Here is a 17277-nt window from a genome sequence, read left to right as displayed (position 1 = left end):
CAGTTTTCATGTATCATGTTTTGCCGTTTATTTGACCATACAGGAAGACATGCTGAAAACTCCGTGACTCCATTTTTGCTTTCAACGATGCAGGGAAATGTCTGCAATGCAACAAATCAAAAGCAAATAAATAAACACAGACAGTGGGGGGAATCTTAATTATAAAGCAATTCGACCCAATGCACTTTTCAGGTGAACACACCGGAATTTTTTTTTTTCCGTTTGGCAGCAGCTATTGCCCTTTAATGCAAACAGCGGGAAACCCCGTTCGACTGTTCGAATGGCTTTTTCTGGCCACGATTGTGCGCTGGGGTTAAGCTGGACGTGTTGTCCCGCGGCTTATTTGACTAAATAGCCAACCCTGACTGTGCCTGGAATGAGCCATGCACAAACAATGCTTTGATTAGTCTGGAAACTTAATGTTGATATTTTACGCCACCTCAGTTATACATGCACACATGAGGGCCGAAGGACCTTTAAGCAACATGATCAAATTTTTGGAAGCACAATCGTCTGTGAATTATGAGAAGAGAGAATTTTTGCTGTAAAGTGCAACTCTGGATGCAATTCGGGCAGAGGTGGCTGATGGTTGAAGGCCAGTGGTTACAAGAGGTGCCCATGTTGACAAGAGTCGAACAAACATGGAAGGTACCATATTCTCATCTGCCCTTCAATGTGGTTCATTTTCACCCTTATCGAACCCGGCGCAATGAGATTTTTTTTTTAAGCGAATCCATCACCAAGATGTTACGTTTTGGCATCAACCTGGGAAATTCACACGTCTCGTAAGCACTCATTTGTAAAACTCTAAATAATATAACAAAATAACACCTCATGTACAAATCGAAAAAGGCACATTATAATGGCAACGTGGGTGGGGGCAGGGGGGGACAAATTGATATTAGCATAACATTAGTAACATTTCACACATTCGTAATTCCAGTCTCGCGACAGAAGGGAATTTTACTTCAAAATTGTCCCTTTTAAACATCATAATTCACAAGGAAGCAGCGAGGTTGGGGTAGCTGTTCAGCCTTGAGCAGGTGATCTTGAAACAACGTGATACCAATCATGGAAGTCATGGAAAAATCTGCAGACAATGCTAACTAGCGGTTCAAAGGTTCGTAAATTGAACCCGAGACTTGAGACGAGGATCTTGTTCAGCTCATCACTGTGATGAACACTTTGGACGTTTGCACCACCCTTGTCTTGACACTGCAAAGAAAGCATCACAACCTTTTGACTGCGGTCAGTCGGCAGAAAAACAAAAAGGTAAGCGGTCGCTGTGAGGTGCTGAGATGATGGAATGCAAGAATAACAACAACAAAAAAAAGTAACTTGAAAACTAGTACAATTGTTTCTGTCATTTTGCGTTGATGAAGCCGTTTCAGCGGAGCATCACTTGTGCTGACAGGTGCTCGTCCAAAAAATGTCAATATCATGAAAAATTTGATTTACTTCAGCTCCCTTGTATGCGTTACACAAGTTTCACTTCATGAATAATATTCCTGAAATAAATCAACGTTCTTCACGGCATTCCAATCTTTAAGACGAGCACCTGCTCATGCAGACCTTGATCAGTTCAGCGTGAAGGGAATATTCTGACACTCGGCTGACTTTGTTCATTTGAACGTGTTTCACGCTTCCCCGCTGAATTCCAAATCAGCGAAAAGAGCGGGCGGGATATCGTTGGTTTCGAGTAGAAACAAAAGAGGAGATGAAAAAGTTAGGAGATGCTGACAAAGCTTTGTTCAACCTTTTCCTTGGAATTTTTTTTTTCCCAATAGACGTTTGACGTCATTCAGTGTTTTTCCCCCACACTGGACAGTGCATGATGTCATCGGATGCCCCGATTGCGCCTTCACGGGGATGGTTGCGCTCCGCCTGCGCACATGTTCTATGACAGTTTCTGGTTGGCGAAAAAGGCCTTGGTCTCTCCGCAGATGGGATTGGTGCACAGCGGGCAGCGTAGAGTCAGCTGGCGGGAACACGGCTTATTGGACTTCAGGTGGGACTGGACCAGTTCCGCCAGAGCCTGGACAAGACCAAAGACATACAAACAGTTTTACCTTTAGTTTTTGTTTTTTTTTTTGATGGATGGACATTCAAAGCTTGCTTTGCTTGAACACAAAATAAAGAAGAGAGTGAGTGGCTGTGGGTCAAAATCAAATCGTGGACATTGTGAAAAGTACACAGTGAAGCCATGTTTCCATCGCGGTTCATCTTTCATGCCCTCGGTGTACAGGTGATTTCAAATCTACACACACACACACACACACACACACGCACGCACGCACGCACGCACGCACGCACACGCACGGCCCTACCAAGGGGTCTCTGAGCAATGGCGGGTTTGACCAGCCAGACAGCCGGGCAGTTCAGTTCTACTGTAGTCAGCTCTTAAGCTTCCCATTGATCCGCTACTTGCTTGAATAAACCTCTCTCTCTCACACACACACACACTAAATACAACACTCAAAGAACTATTAGAGTTGTAGCAGTTAGCTGTTGAAGGGCAGACAGTAAAGGGAGGCAGCGGAGAAAGGAGGAGTGAGGGAAAGGAAGAAGAACAGCAGAAATGAGTCAGAAGAGAAATCGAAAGATCGGAAAGGGGGAGGGAGGGGGTCCGTTTCTTGACAGCATCCTGCTTGTAGTTTACTTCTTCCACAAAACAGTCTGCCGTGGTCTCCTATGTGTCTGTCCTGCACCCCCCCCCCTCCCTCCCCTTCATTAAATCATACAATATCTCCTCTCAATGTATTATGTACACAGTTGCTGGCAGTCATACATGAACGTGACCTAGCCATTAGCAATTTGAGATAATGGAAAGAAGAAGTGGTACAATTATCTTGTCTGCCTCACACAAGGCGCAACTCCGGGAGCAGAATGCCTTGAAGCAAATCTATTCATCTGCTGTTAGTAAGTGCCCATAGAAGACTCGAGTCGTCCGCGACGGTACACCATCCGACCCTCGACTCATTGCCAAGGATTTTAGGTCCCGCGAAAATAAATAAATACTTGAAATGCACTTCAATGCCGCAAAGCAGAAAGGTTACTTTCTCAGCATTTTGACAAATCTGTCAATATTCCCAATCCCTGCGCGTAGCAGTCTAATCGTTGGATCACTGACGTGCGTGTGGATGTCTGCGTACCTTCATAAAGAGAGGATTCCCATTCAGCGACTCGGCTCTTCTGAGGTTCTCCACACCGCACTGACACGAGGAGGGGGGGAAACGACATTCAAGTTACAATCACAATCGGACCAAAACAGTCTCATGGGAAGGCCTCAAAGGTTCCCAATGTGCCCACACATCAGCAAATAGCCCGGTCCAAGAAAGGTGGTTCATTTTTCTCCAGTTGAGAAGTATGAAATGTATCATTAAACCGATACGTGTATAGTGAGTATAAAAGTACGTGTTTTCATTTCTGCAGTCCTTTTTTTTAAATTCCCCTTCTCTTTTACAATAAACACACGCGCGCTTTGTTCTGAACTTCCAATGATTTCTTGAACAACAGGTTTCATTTTGGTGGCCGTGGAGACACTTGAAGGGGCTCAGACTGTTCAGTGACACTGAGTGCACTAAAATTGAAAATGTATTCCACCGTCCATCACTTTGGAACTGGACAGTTCCGTACGATTATTTCATCTTTGTTTAACGCTCGCGGTTGATGACTGAGGGAAAGCAGGAGTGCAGCAAACGTGCATCCAATGTGCAAAATGCGTCGATGTCTGCGTGCGTGTCTTTGTGGCACCAGTCACATTGATCTGTGGTCACCTTGCTGGTGCCTTCCGACAGACATGCCGCTCAGCTGCTGGACATAGACACAACCTAACACACATCCTGAACAATTTATCTGGAGACCAGAGCTCCACTGATGTCACTTGATCCTGGAGACATCAGAGGGGGTCTACCAAAAATAAGAGAGAACTCATTTAGGTGCCCGAGGGTGGCTGTGGCAATGAGACACAATTCTCTTAATGGTAGACTACGACAGACAAAATTTGGAGTCGGGAGACAAGAAGATTAAAAAAAAAAAAAAAAAGCCATGAGGTATATTTTAGTTTTGTTGTCGAGCTTCCTTCTTTGTTCTTCATTATTCATTGATGTGCATCTGCTGAGAGTATGACTCGCCAGACCGGATTGAAATTTGTGCAAGTTCTCACCTCCTCGCCCAGCACCTGTCCGTACTCAATGTCCAGCTCGTGCAAAGTCTCTATGTGGTCGGAGGTGAACGCGATTGGCACGAGCAGGATGTTCTTTTTCCCCCTTTCGCAAAGCCCTTTAATGACCTCATCCGTCTGGGGGCCGAGCCATGCCATGGGCCCCACCTGAGGGATGAAGCACAGAACAGGATGCGGTCAGAGATGGGAGGGTTGGGGGGGCACTCTCGATGAGATAGGGAAGTGGCTCCATCTTGAGGTGACAGAATTCAAATCACTAACGGGGTGGACTGAAAACTCAATTTGCAATGTGCGAATGAAAATGTGTTATTTTCAACAGACGTTTGTGACTTTTTTTTTTTTTTAAAGCACAAAAATAAATGTTAAAACAAGAAAATTGTTTTAATTTTCTTGTCCTAGCCTAAAAAAAAAAAAAAGAAAAAAAAGGAAATAATTTCAGTAGTGGGGAAAAAATATCTGTTGTGTCCTCAAATGCTGTGCTTGGTTGTAAAACAGAGTTGAAGGTGCAATTTATTTGTTCGAGTCAGAACTTCACCTCGTGTCCCAAAGTGAGTACCACTAGTGGTCGCTGGCGTGCCACTGTACCCTATACCCTATTCCATGTCCCTCGGATCTCTGCTAAACTATAAATTGAGCACCGGATCAATCCCGCGGATCAACAGTTTCAATTCTGAAGTGTACGGGGGTTTACCCTGGACTGCCACACCAGTCTGTAAGGGTTACAGTGTCCCAGTCTCTCCATAACTCTCTGGACTGTCGCGCCCACTTCCTGGGGGTATGGGTCACCTCTGTTTACAACCTGCACACATTACACAACAGGAGGACGGTCGGTCATGACGAGTCGTGCCGTTGGAAGAGTAAACATAAATTGTTGATTTAATGTGGTTGTTCCATCGAGTCAAAGCGGATTTGATATAAAAATAGCATTCGTGATCAAGTACAGCAGGACAGGCAAATATCATGTTGCACTCACCGCCATAGGAAGTGAATGGGCAGAGAATAGAATCACAACATCGTCTCTCTTCGCTTCTGGAAACTTCAGCAGCTCATTACTGATGTGTTCTGCAAAACACTGCACGGACACACACAGGAAAGTGTTACGTTCATGAAATAAAATGTGGCAGTGCTCCACCAAAATGACATATTGACATCGCACTGCATCACGAGGCTTGCAACCGGTTTTGATGCATTGGTTACTATGACAACTCTGTGCCGAAAATGTTTATTCGCCTTGTTCTTTCTGCCCCATTAGCGTGTTTGTGTGTGTGTGTGTGTGTGTGTGTGTGTGTGTGTGTGTGTGTGTGTGTGTGTGTGTGTGTGTGTGTGTGTGTCTAACCTCCACCAGCAGAGGGTGTGTGGGCCAACGGTCAATGACACTCCAGCACATTTTTGGCCTGTCACCTTTGCTTCTATAGTAACGGTAAATGGCGTTTAAGCTGCTACCTGTTGACACAACAACAAACAACAATGAATCACATGACAAGGAACATTGAATTTCCTCATATTAATATCTTGTGACTTGTAGAGGTTAGAAACCTGTTAGGCCAAGCTATTGATGGACTTACAGGTGAGCAATACAGCAATTGGCCGCTATGGTGCTAACAAAAAAAAAAACAATACAGTAATGTGGAGATGGCTAAAAACTTTAAAACTGAGACCATGCTTTTTTTTTTTTTTTTAACACCAAACAGCAATACATCCGCGCTAGCTGACGAGGGCGTATATGGGTGGACATTTTTGGCTTATGTTAGCATTGTAGGAGAAAACCCTGCATATGATGTCATTCTCCTAAATATGATTTATGACTAAATGGTGTTTGTCGGTGACCTGTGGTGGAGCAGCTATACTGAGGATATTGTGTGAAGGCCACAGCTCGGTCCACCCCGTCTTTCTCCATCTCCTCAATGGCCTCCTCAGTCAGTGGATGGACATAGCGGAAACCGATGTAGAACTTATGAGGTGCTGATGGGATAGAAAAAGAAAGGAAATTGTTTTAAGGGAGGGCGGGGGGGATGAAGGACAGAAGACTGCAGGGGAGGCGTTGTCAACAATATCAGCTTTGCATGCGGTTGTCAGCCGTCACTTGATTTCTAACTGCTGCTTCGTTTGCGTTGTTATCAGTGAGGTGTGAAGCAGGCGTGTGAGCAGCCACTCCTCCAATGTGCTGCTATCTTCGTTTTGCACCCAAGGAGTGCCGCGGATACAAACAAGTCTGAAATCGATTATTGGAGTGGACAAAATTTAATTTCACTGTCGTTCAATCAACTCGGGATGAGAATGATCAACCGACATTAAACAGGCGGTTAGCTTGTGTGAATCACAAAGGTTTTGGGGTCCAGAATTTAGCATGGAACTTTCTTTGTGGGGGTTTACTTTCCCCTATGCTCTTCCAACTCCATATTCACTAACATTTTGAAGAAATGTTGAGAGGTGCCAGATGCAGTGGGAATCTTTTGTGACCATTGTCGGTCTCTGACAGGCTGGATGACAACAACACCTGCTTAGCAATGTGCCGCGTGGACGCTCACTCTCACCGGTCTCAGGGCTCATTTCATCCAACAGCTTCACCATGCCCTCTCCCTGCATGGCGGTCCAATGTTTGATGGGCGAGCCTCCTCCAATCTTACTATACTGTTCCTGGATCTTTGGCGTACGGCGCTTGGCAATGAATGGGCCAAGTTTACTGCGGGGCAGGAGAATGCAATCATGTACATGATCAACAGTGAAGAAATTCGCCAGTCACATGAACACAAAGTTCCTTTCTGCATCTTCAAGGCTGCATACTACTGTGCTGAAATAAACTCGGCGTGCAGTGTGAAGCTGCAGAGGTTTCCGAGTAACAATAAACATACTCCTGATCAACCTTGAGTTCGAATGAGAGACGCGGAATGCAGAGCGACTTTCGACTTGTTTGTCTATCTCTCTGTCACAACTGAATATAAAATCAAAACCGACAACTTTTGAAATGTATTGCCCTTAAAAATGTACTTGATGATTTTGTCATTCTTACTTCTGTACTGGGAGTTTCATCAAGTCTGTGTCCATGAACAGCCTGAGCAGGAAGTCGTGTACATCTTCTAGTTTCTCAGGTCCTCCCATGTTCAGCATCAAGATTCCTGTCTTAGGTTTCCTGCAAAACAGGTTCAAAAGCAGTCATTACATTCAATACCCTTAGCTCGACTGCTCTGCGAAGAAATGAGTCTAACTTAATGTTAATAAATCTTTACATGGTATACACTCACAACATGAGGTACGACAGCACAATTTAAAAATATGACTCCGTCGGCACAACCTTAGCAAATATTTAAATCACCACCCAATGTAATGCCCCTGCCGGAGCGGCCCTCAATTCACAGCAGTGGCATTTTCCTTTCTTTCATGCTTAATTAACAACATGTATGTACAAACGCTACAAATGATGTCATCTTATGCCAAGCGTCGTAGATCCCTCACGGGGAATACAATAAAATAGGTTCCTTACTGACCCAGCACATTAGTTTCCTACAGACAGTGACACGGCAGGTATTTTTAGCACCACAATTACATAAGTGTGTCCAAAATTACCAGCAAAAACTTTTACAGTCATTGTCAATGAAAGCAAGTAAAAGGTGTGCAAAAACAATGAATTCTCAATGTAAGCATTCATGTTTCTTATTTCAAAATGAACAGTGGCTAAGCACAAGTGTGTGCGTTTCACCTATTGTCCTGTGTTTCTGGGGTCGCATTATGGGCCAAAGCTGCAACAGTGGCACGAGTCCTCAGGCTGAGACTGACACTGCTCCTGGCAACTGGAGCAGATCAAAATAAAATCAGTCTGACATATTAGTGAGGTAAGTGAACAACCCGGACATACATGTTGACTTACAGCGCTTTACAATTTGGTCGCTGATCTATCGCAGGGTACACGTACACAATGAATCATTCACACCTATGGACAATTTAGCCTTCAATTAGACTAATACATGTCTGGGAAAGGTGGCAGGTAACCAAAAATGCCCAGAGAAAATGTTTGTTTTGGCATCACATATAACGCACCGAGTGAAACAAAAAAAAGTAAAGATAAAGTAATGCACAGATAGAAAAAAAAAAACAACTGATAGAAGCCGTTTTGTACCAATTCTTTCAAGAAGCATTCATTTTCATGCTGCAATATCCCAAGACGCCGCTAGGGTGCCGAGTGAGATTACGCAAGTTTAAAATGTTGAAATTGTGTAACTCTAATGAAATGCTCCACTGGAAAAAAAAACGATGTAATATTTTTAGTAAAGACAGATATCACTCAGACGTTGAAATTTGAATCAATGCATACGTTGATTACGCAAATGTAACACTGCTCACGTTGCGCTGTTGTAAAAACGTCGAATTTAAGGTTAACCAGTAACGGAAATAAAATTTAGTTTACAAAATAAATTAAAGCCGACAATGGGCTACGCTTTTAATTTTGAAACAGCGACGGTAGAATATCATAAATAGACAACAAATCAGAATCAGGTAGGTCATATAGAATAATCCTTAATTGTTTAAAAATATGGATTTACAGGAAATCTAATAACAACTACGACAATATATTTTATTATGAAAGGTTCTCAGCGGAAACTGAGCACTTTTAACCATTTAACTTATCAATCATTTATGAAACGGATGCCAATGTCAACGATGTATTGGTATAATTTACTACATGCAGGGCTAGACAGTCCATTCCCTTATAACTGTTCCCAGACCACACCGAAGATGCAACAGTAGTTTACTACTTTGGAATTGTTTAAATAAATCGCAACTCGCGTGTCTAAACATAGATTCGTCCGAGCTAATTTAGCTCTATAGTACTACTCACATTGGATCAAGCGACCGGCGTTCCCGAGGACTGTCATCATGATAGTTTCCAATTTTTGTCGCCCCCCAAAAATCAAGCTGATAAATAAGTCTTGCACTTTTGCTCTCTCCAGCTGTGGTCGCGAGTGTTTCCCCGTCCCGCGTATTTCGTTGTACGATACGTCAACGAGATTCCTTCAGCTATCGCCTCCAGCTGGCTGCATCAAGTTGTCAAGTTTGGCAGCATGGTTATTACTTCCGGGTATTATTTTAGAACAGCTTCAAAACAAGGATATTTTAGTTCACGAAAACCAACGAAATAGCTAAAACAAAAATTGAAAAACAACTTTGTTAACGAAATAAAATCAAAATGGAAATGCTTGTAAAAATGAAAACTAAAACTACATTTTACGTTTACAAAACTAACCAAAACGAACTATATTGACTGTGAATATTACATTCCTTTTCGTCTTTGGCGATTAATTTAATGCATGGTGCTATAGGATTGATTTTAAATGTGATTTTTCAATGTATTTATCTCTGTATTTGCCTGAAAAATGAAGTTGGAACAGTCACCTGTGAGTTGTAGAGCTGTTAATGTGTGTCACACCAAAGTTACGTATTCTAGCAGCAGACAAAAGGAGCGAGTTTGGGTGAATGCTTTTACACCTGGGGTCACTGTTTTATTGTGATTTAATGAATTTAAAAAGGCATTCTTTTTTTATTATTATTGGGGAAATCGTCTCGGTCAATATTGTCGTTTCCGCTTGGTCATTTATTCTTGCTTGACAACTGATGCAAATCGGTTACGTATAAGTTACGTCACGCTACTCCAGAACCATTCCCCGCCTTCATTTGTAATGGACACGCCCACTCCCTTGACACTTACAAAATTAAATATTGTAGATTTAAGCACCAACATTTTCAATCAAATCCTATGCTTACAGTACGGGAACCGTTTCCGCAATGTGTAGATCATAAATAGTAGGACATGATACATTATTCCTTATTAAAAATACATACATACAGCATCTATACAAACAGAAATATAGGCATGTTTCTTTCCTTGGACGGTAAATTCGACTATTCGTGAGACTCGAGATTCTACATGTTTGGTTTAGATTGCACTGGTTTTTCTTGATCTGCTTGAAACACAGGGAGTGTTTTCCTTCAAAGCCTTTCTCATTCCCACGGGGAAAGAAAATTCAGCCAAACAACTCCAAACAAATGCAACTCTTTTCAAAGAGTTAGGCACGCAGTCCTGCACAGTATTTAGCTTTCAGGTTAATTTTCAGGATAAGCCTAAATTGCACTGCACAGAATGGTCTCATGATGTCAAAATGTGAGCAGTAGGATGAAGAGGACTGTTTAAATACCAATTCCAACGGAATCAGGAAATGTATTGGGCCATTCATGATGAAACACGTGTTGTGAATGTTGCCATTCAGTTGCTAGTTCAGATGACCGCAAATTGTGCAAAAGCCATTGAACCCGTTGGACGTGTGCATTCAAATACATTTAGGAAAAGCGACAATGTTGCTTGTAACAACCATCAGACACGATTTGCAGTCATCAGACACACAGAAGATTAATATTGGACGGAAACATATTTGTCACATGAACACCAAGTAACGATGACATTGATTCATTTTCTTCCATTTGTCTCTGTAATTCAGAATTGAGTAATTAAGCTGAGTGGTATGGAGTAAGGGCAAATGGATGCATGGTTGACATTTTACCTTACATTCTCCCCATTTCTACTAATACACCGAATCCTAGGATAATTACTCATTTGTTTGCATCTTTTTATTGAAGCGTTGTATGTTCCAATTTTTTCCGATCACAAAAAAAAAAAAAAAAAAAAACAACGGAACAAACATTTGATGCCATGTACATAACCGTAATCACCCGATGCACCAGGTGCAACTCAGGCTTTTGTTCAGTAGTCAAATGTTTGTCAGCGCGCCAGAGCACAAAATTGTCAATGTTACTACGAGTGATTTAAAGTTGTGTCCCATTGTAAATACACATTGGCATCATAAATACCCGTGTGCAAAGTGTATTTTCTTGCTTAGTCCTTTCCTTATGGAGGGCCACACCTCCTCCAACAATGTTTTGAATAGTTGTTCAGTAAATAATTTGAAGACACCAAAGAATGATGACATCTTTTCCTCCAAGGACATTTGGACAGGAGAGGATAATGGCAGAAGCAACAGCTAGAAAAAATCTACTCTACTTTGCTAAGCATCAGTCACAGCGTAGATGATGCTAGAAAAACTGCATTGAAGGCAGGAAACAATCAACCACGTTCAGCATTTCACAATTACAGCAAATGTGTTAGTTTTAGTGAGCCTCTGTAAGCTGAAGTGACCGCACATATGCCAAGCAGCACACGGACAACAACATAGTGTGATTGGGTCTCAATTTGAGAAATGCGAGATATGAAGCAGACAACGGAGAAAAAAAATGGAATAAATTTCTCGTTTTTGTGTATTTGATCCGATATTAAGGTTAATATTACGGTTCCACAGGTGAGGCCAAGAGCGAGCGTGTCATGTGTGTGTTTAGGGGCGGCAACGCTGGATGAATCTTGGGTAAAGGCAGACGTCTCTGATGTGGTGCCTGTTCAGCAGCCAGGTCAGGAAACGCTCGAGACCAAGGCCGTACCCGCCGTGAGGACACGTGCCATACTTCCTCTGAATGGTACGTAACAGAAATTCAGATTGTGCTTCAGTCGATAAAATGCTTCTTGAAGCAGAGCGGCAAAAAAGGCACCCGGAAAGTGGTCAGTTACCTGATCAGTGTACCAGTAGTACGGGGTCGGGTCCATGCCCTCTCTCTTGTAGCCCTCAAACAGCTCCTCGGCGTCCCAGATACGCATGGAGCCTCCGACAATCTCACCCACATTTGGCATCAAAACATCAACCTGCGACAAGGGGGATGTGTTCATGATATATATATATTTTTTTTATATAGGGTTTTACAGTACACAGGTAAGTCTGAATTTAGAGTTGAGCATCTTCAATGTACTGCAAGTGGCTCGGGTGGCACAATTTAGCTGTCAGGAGTGCAGCACTCAGTTTTGAATTGAGGCCAGCGCGATCAATCACGGTGCCTACCGACTCTGTGAGCCGCCTGTCGTCAGCGCAGCGCTGCATGTAGAAGGATTTGATCTCAGCTGGGAAACGACAAAGCAGAATTGTTTCGTTGATGGCATCTGTCATCAGCCTCTCAGGAGCCTCTGGGATGTCCTGACACACAAAAACAGGAAAGACAAATGAGAGGAAGGTGATGACATAACACGTTTCATAACAAAAGGGATGTACGTGCGATGGTTGGGAATTAGTATTTTGAAAGTAGGATTTTATCGTGGAAAGTACTGCTGCACTAGCGATCTCAGATTGCCATTCGCAAAATCATCCATTATTTGCTTCTATTCCCCATTTAAGTGCTGAGGCAAAATTCCTTGTATAATGAATGAGCATTGCTTTGGTATCTTGGTGCCAAGGAACTGCTATTTGTTGAAGTGATGTAAGGAGCTTAATGAAGGACTTTGCAGCCAACTTTTGGCACCTCGAAGCAATTATACTGCTCGGGGGTCAATTGGTTTCAGATTTTCACGATTTGTGGCAGGGCTCAGTCCCAATTCCGCATGAAGAGCGGGGCTTCACTGCATATCTAATGATTTCTTAAAGCAAAAAGTATGCTTACAAAAACAATCATATAAAAAGGATCCCAAGTAGCTCCATGTACGCTCATCATATGACAATGTGAAATACAGTCATCACTAAAGATTTTGGACGCTGAGAGAGCAAAGCGTTTGTCTGAGTCATGCTCACCTCTCCAAACTCATAATAGGTGCCGTCATCCTTCTTGACGTCATGTTCTTTGAGCCACTTGATGGCGTCCGAGTAGTTCATCCTCTTGAAAGGCCTTTTAGGCGGTTTGAAGTCCTGAGACCATCATCGGAAAATAAAATAGCAACATTAGAATGCAATTTCCCCGCAAAAAAATAAAAATACAAAGGGTGGACTTGATCTGGCTTGGTACCGGGTTGATGTCGTAGAGCAGTTGCGCAGCAGGGGATTTGAGCACCCGGTCCACAACATCACACACCAAATCCTCCAGTCGGGTCAGCAGGTCTTCAAAGGTGATGAAGGGGCACTCCGCTTCAATGTGAGTGTACCTGCGCAGAAAAGGACGGTGACGATGCATCATAAAAGAGCCACTTTGTAACGTGTTGTGTCTCAACTTCACACAGGCATCATTTTGATTGATATGCGAGTACAAAAGCAGGGAGGCACTTTTGATGGGTGACAAGGAAGCACCTGAAGAATCTAGCTGACAGCAACTCATCCTGACTAACTTGGCACGTTTTTCTGGCTGTGTTTCTGGGTTTACTTGAAGGATACTCGCTGGAGAATGAGTACTTGAATCAGTGACATTTGATTTGCTTGGCTAGAGAGGAGTTTGGCAGACTCACTCTGCGAGGTGCCTGCGGGTGCGGGACTGCTCAGCTCGGTATGATTGAGCAACGCAGAAGTTGTCGCCCAACGCAGGTATGCACGTTTCCAGGTAAAGCTGGGAGGACTGCGTCAGGTAAGCCTGCTCACCAAAGTAGTTGAAGTTAAAGAGCGTGGAGCCGCCCTCCACCTGAGTCTGCACCAAAGTGGGCGGAAAAACCTGCACGGGAAACAGGAAGTAGGTTGTCCTTATTCAGGGATGTGTTGTGAAGAGGGTCTTTTCCTCCCCCAAACTGCCAGCCTGACCATCATGAGCGTTAAACAAGCTTAACATTTACAAGAACAATGTTTTTTTTTTCTAAGGCCAACACTGACTGCCGATTTTTTATTTTTTATTTTTTTTTAGTTTTTAAAAATTGGCTGTCATGTCAAAAATTGTTCCATGTGTCCGGGCTTAACCCTCCAATTGCCCTGCTCAACTCAGATGACTCCTTGAGGGAGTGCTTCACCTCACAGTAGCCACGACTGAAGAAGTGCTCCCTGAAGCACTGCGTGACCGTGGATCGGACCCTGAGGACCTTGGAAACATTCTCTCCTCGGATCATCATGTGTCGGTTGTTAAGCTGGACGTCCACATCAGATTCTTCGTTCAGGATGTTGTCGGCGCCGCCTGCCGGCGCCAAGCCAATCAGCTCCCAGAAGTCGCAGTGGAGCTCGTGGCCTCCTGGTGCCTGGAAGAGTGATGGACGTTTATTTTCATCCGCAATGTGGAAACGCGTGAGTGTTATCATCCTCGACGCCCGAGTTATTTGGACAAAAGCGTATCACAGACACAGTATTGACATTGGAAATGGTTTTACATGGTGGGAAAAAAAATAAAGCACACTAGGTTTCCTTTAAAAACACAATCAAGCTTTTTTTTTCCTGTTTGCGTGCAGGCATGTTCACCTGTTTTCCTTCAGGAACTGGCGTCACAGTCCCATAAAGAGCTACGCTGCTCTCCGTGGACAACAATAAGCCATTATAGCACTGGCACTGGAGACAAGAACAAGAGCAGTCAGTTGGTAGATGTTGATACTTTTTTAGAGTCCCCCAACCCCCCCCCCCCCCAAAAAATTAAGGATAATAATAATAATTTACAAAGTGAAATAATAGTTGGACATGAAATCAATATGCAAGAATGGAAGATGTCAGTCACTGGACAATTTAAATTGGTATTTAAAAAAAAAAAAAGGTCATCATTGTTTTGAGTTTTACCAGTTTATCAGACAGCACACATTGCAGGAAACCAGTTCCATCTCTCAGCACGATAAACATCAAATTTTTCCCTATAGACAAAACAAGATTCAATTCAAATGTCTTCACTTTTTCGAGAGCAGTGGATATGAGCCTCCATATGGAATTTCAAGTGTCCTAACCTTGTCTTCTCAGGCGATGAACCCATCCAAACACTTTGACTCTCTGACCTCGCTTTGGTCCCAGGTTGATGATTTTTACCTGGGGGGGGAAAAAAAAATAAATAAATAAAAATCCAAATTTGTCCAGAGAAAAGAAAAGCTGAAGGGCAGTTGAAGGCGAACAACGCTGCCAAATGAGTCCTGCTCGGGCATTTTGACTGCTGCTTATATATCAACATTGCACTTATCAAAAAACATCAACAACAACAAAATCAAAGACACACCGTCTCCGGCTCGGGCAAACTGGGGTCCTTTTCCATCACGATTTTCTTGGCTTCTTCCAGGTTCTTCTCTCTCCTCTCATTGTCTTCCGCCTGTCCAACAATCATGGACCAAAAACACGATAATTAAGACTGATGAATAAAACCAAAACTTGTGGGGGAGGGGGAGGTGTATTGCAGCAACCGATGTGAAGGTGAGGCACACACCTCTTTCTTTTCTTTGGACTCATTCTTGGCCTGTTCACGGTTAAAAGCTTTCTTTGCATTCTTCATCTGCGTCTTGGAGATCACTACCCAACGCTGACAGAAACAAATAAGATGCCAAAAACACAGTAATTTACCACAACTAGTTATGTACGATGGGCATCATTCTTAATAGTGTGTGATTTCAAGCCAGAAAAGTAAATCTTGTCAAGTAGCACACATTATAGAAACATCGGCTTTTATGAAGAGATGGGCACCACGAGTGGCAGCCTTAGAGAAAAATATTTAAAAGATGTGTCGGAAAGAAAAAAAAATCTCGCTACCTCATCTTCTTTCTGTGAGTCTATGTAGATTGTTGGGAATGGTTCTTTGCCAATGAACAAAAGAGCCTGGGAAGGTAAATCAAAAACACAATGATCAGATACAGACATTATTACATGTTTTTTTTTTTAAATTTTAAATACTTGAATCATAGCCTTGAATGATAAAAATGCAAGTTGAAACGTTGCCTACACTGTGCTTACCTTGAGAGGCGTCTTGAAGGGTTTCTGCTCGGACCCATCGCCATCTTGGTCGTTGCCACATTTGTCCGACACGTACACTTCCTCTGAGGTACACACAAGCACAGGAGTTTTACACACAAAATCTCTCTCTGAGATTAATGACAAATGTCAGAAAAGGTTTTGAGTCATAAAGTGGGGAATGTTGTCATTACTAATACCAGAGCTAGAAATAACTGTCATATTAAGGAGGGCTGGGGGGGAGGGGGGGAGAGTCGACCAACACTGCTGTGTCTACTACAAAAAAATTGTCAATCCAAAAATGTATGCCTCGAAACAATTATTTTTTAAATGATGTTTCTGATGCCCGGAACCAGTGTTCATTTTCTAATGCATAAAGCTTAGGTTTCAACCAACTTGACTCGCAACCCTCTCTGTTTAGATTTTTTTTCAGCGTCAACAGTCGTATTTTCTGTGTAAATGTAACCCCCCTGAACGCCATACGGTTTCTGGTGATTCATCAGATACTCATTTTTTTTCCCCCACATTTTCACAATGCTTTCGTCATCGACGGTTTCGCAATCGTTGCTTCATCCAAATGGCTCAGACTGTACGTCCTTTCACAAAGACACTTGATCCACAACTTTTGTTATATCAATTGCCATATCAGAACAGGCGCTTCTATAGTCCACAGACTAAATAATTCAAGTTAAAAAAATAAATAAATCAAGAGTCGAGTGTCAAAAGAAAGGGTGGTGGGGGCGAGGATGTACTCAGGCTATTTATCAATATAATAAAAGCCTATATGATTCTTATTTGTTTTTAACCAATAATAAAATTAACCTTGACTACTGGTTAATTAATTCGTGCTGATTAGTGAACGCAATTCACTGACGTAGTTGAAATCTGTGTAGCAAAATGACAGTTGGGATGGGTTTAACATGAGGCTACAATGGTTCCATTTTCACGTCCGTTTCATAATCCTACCAGATACAGTACAGCAATTTACCGCAAATTAATCGAAATATAAGTGAATCTTAGAGCCTTGGGAATTACTAGCAAGCTAACTGCTAGCATGTGTGTGACTGATGCAATTGCGAGTGTACACATGTCATCAGATGCTAAGTGGCTAACATACTTAGCCTGCAGATTTTCATTGGTTTCTTACTTACCAACAGACACTTGGTCCACACCTTTGGTTATATCCGTCGACATGTCAGTCCGGGGGCTGTTGTGCTCCGCTGACGAAATAGTTTGGTAAAACAAACAAAGTGGCGGCTATTCTTGCCCCGTCGTAGCGTGAGACATACAGTCCGACACACACTAACTAACCTGCAGCATTCGCTGCAAAAGGAAGTCTTTCCTCTGTGAGTCGAAAAAGACTGCCGCTCATTGGACAGTTTTGACGTCAATTTAATACCCACAATTTCAATTGGT

General features: G+C 42.8%; 2 protein-coding genes across 2 annotated transcripts; both read right to left on the bottom strand.

The window, feature by feature from the left end:
- Positions 1-1499: 1499 nt before the first annotated feature.
- On the bottom strand, positions 1500-9235 carry fech (ferrochelatase). The gene is made up of 11 exons (XM_019879649.1): positions 9018-9235; positions 7881-7971; positions 7194-7313; positions 6718-6866; positions 6011-6145; positions 5520-5626; positions 5157-5255; positions 4875-4982; positions 4166-4330; positions 3153-3212; positions 1500-2035 (listed from the first exon to the last, which is right to left on the bottom strand). Exons 1-11 carry the CDS (start codon positions 9055-9057, stop codon positions 1898-1900), a joined length of 1212 nt encoding a protein of 403 aa, XP_019735208.1. The 5' UTR covers positions 9058-9235; the 3' UTR covers positions 1500-1897.
- An 882-nt stretch (positions 9236-10117) lies between these two features.
- On the bottom strand, positions 10118-17163 carry nars1 (asparaginyl-tRNA synthetase 1). The gene is made up of 15 exons (XM_019879641.1): positions 17013-17163; positions 15865-15947; positions 15664-15729; positions 15344-15436; positions 15140-15229; positions 14877-14955; positions 14716-14786; positions 14407-14493; positions 13968-14189; positions 13479-13678; positions 13046-13181; positions 12835-12948; positions 12115-12246; positions 11790-11921; positions 10118-11691 (listed from the first exon to the last, which is right to left on the bottom strand). The coding sequence occupies exons 1-15, from the start codon at positions 17053-17055 to the stop codon at positions 11560-11562; spliced, it is 1680 nt and encodes a 559-aa protein (XP_019735200.1). The 5' UTR covers positions 17056-17163; the 3' UTR covers positions 10118-11559.
- Positions 17164-17277: the final 114 nt, after the last annotated feature.

Source organism: Hippocampus comes, unplaced genomic scaffold (assembly GCF_001891065.2).
Source record: "Hippocampus comes isolate QL1 unplaced genomic scaffold, H_comes_QL1_v1.1 scaffold183, whole genome shotgun sequence".
Taxonomy (NCBI): Eukaryota; Metazoa; Chordata; class Actinopteri; order Syngnathiformes; family Syngnathidae; genus Hippocampus; species Hippocampus comes.
The sequence above is the reverse complement of the archived record's forward strand: the minus strand, read 5'-3'. Positions and strand labels throughout refer to the sequence as shown.

Excerpts from the sequence above, each read along its gene's own strand:
- nars1 (XM_019879641.1), bottom strand. The coding sequence starts at position 17,055 with ATGTCGACGGATATAACCAAAGGTGTGGACCAAGTGTCTGTTG. Across the intron at positions 15,948-17,012 it reads TGTGGACCAAGTGTCTGTTG|AGGAAGTGTACGTGTCGGAC; the intron begins GTAAGTAAGAAA and ends TGTGTACCTCAG. Across the intron at positions 11,692-11,789 it reads ACTACTGGTACACTGATCAG|AGGAAGTATGGCACGTGTCC; the intron begins GTAACTGACCAC and ends CGTACCATTCAG.
- fech (XM_019879649.1), bottom strand. The coding sequence starts at position 9,057 with ATGATGACAGTCCTCGGGAACGCCGGTCGCTTGATCCAAT. Across the intron at positions 7,314-7,880 it reads CCAGAAACACAGGACAATAG|GAAACCTAAGACAGGAATCT; the intron begins GTGAAACGCACA and ends CCTGTTTTGCAG. Across the intron at positions 5,256-5,519 it reads CACACCCTCTGCTGGTGGAG|TGTTTTGCAGAACACATCAG; the intron begins GTTAGACACACA and ends GTGTCCGTGCAG.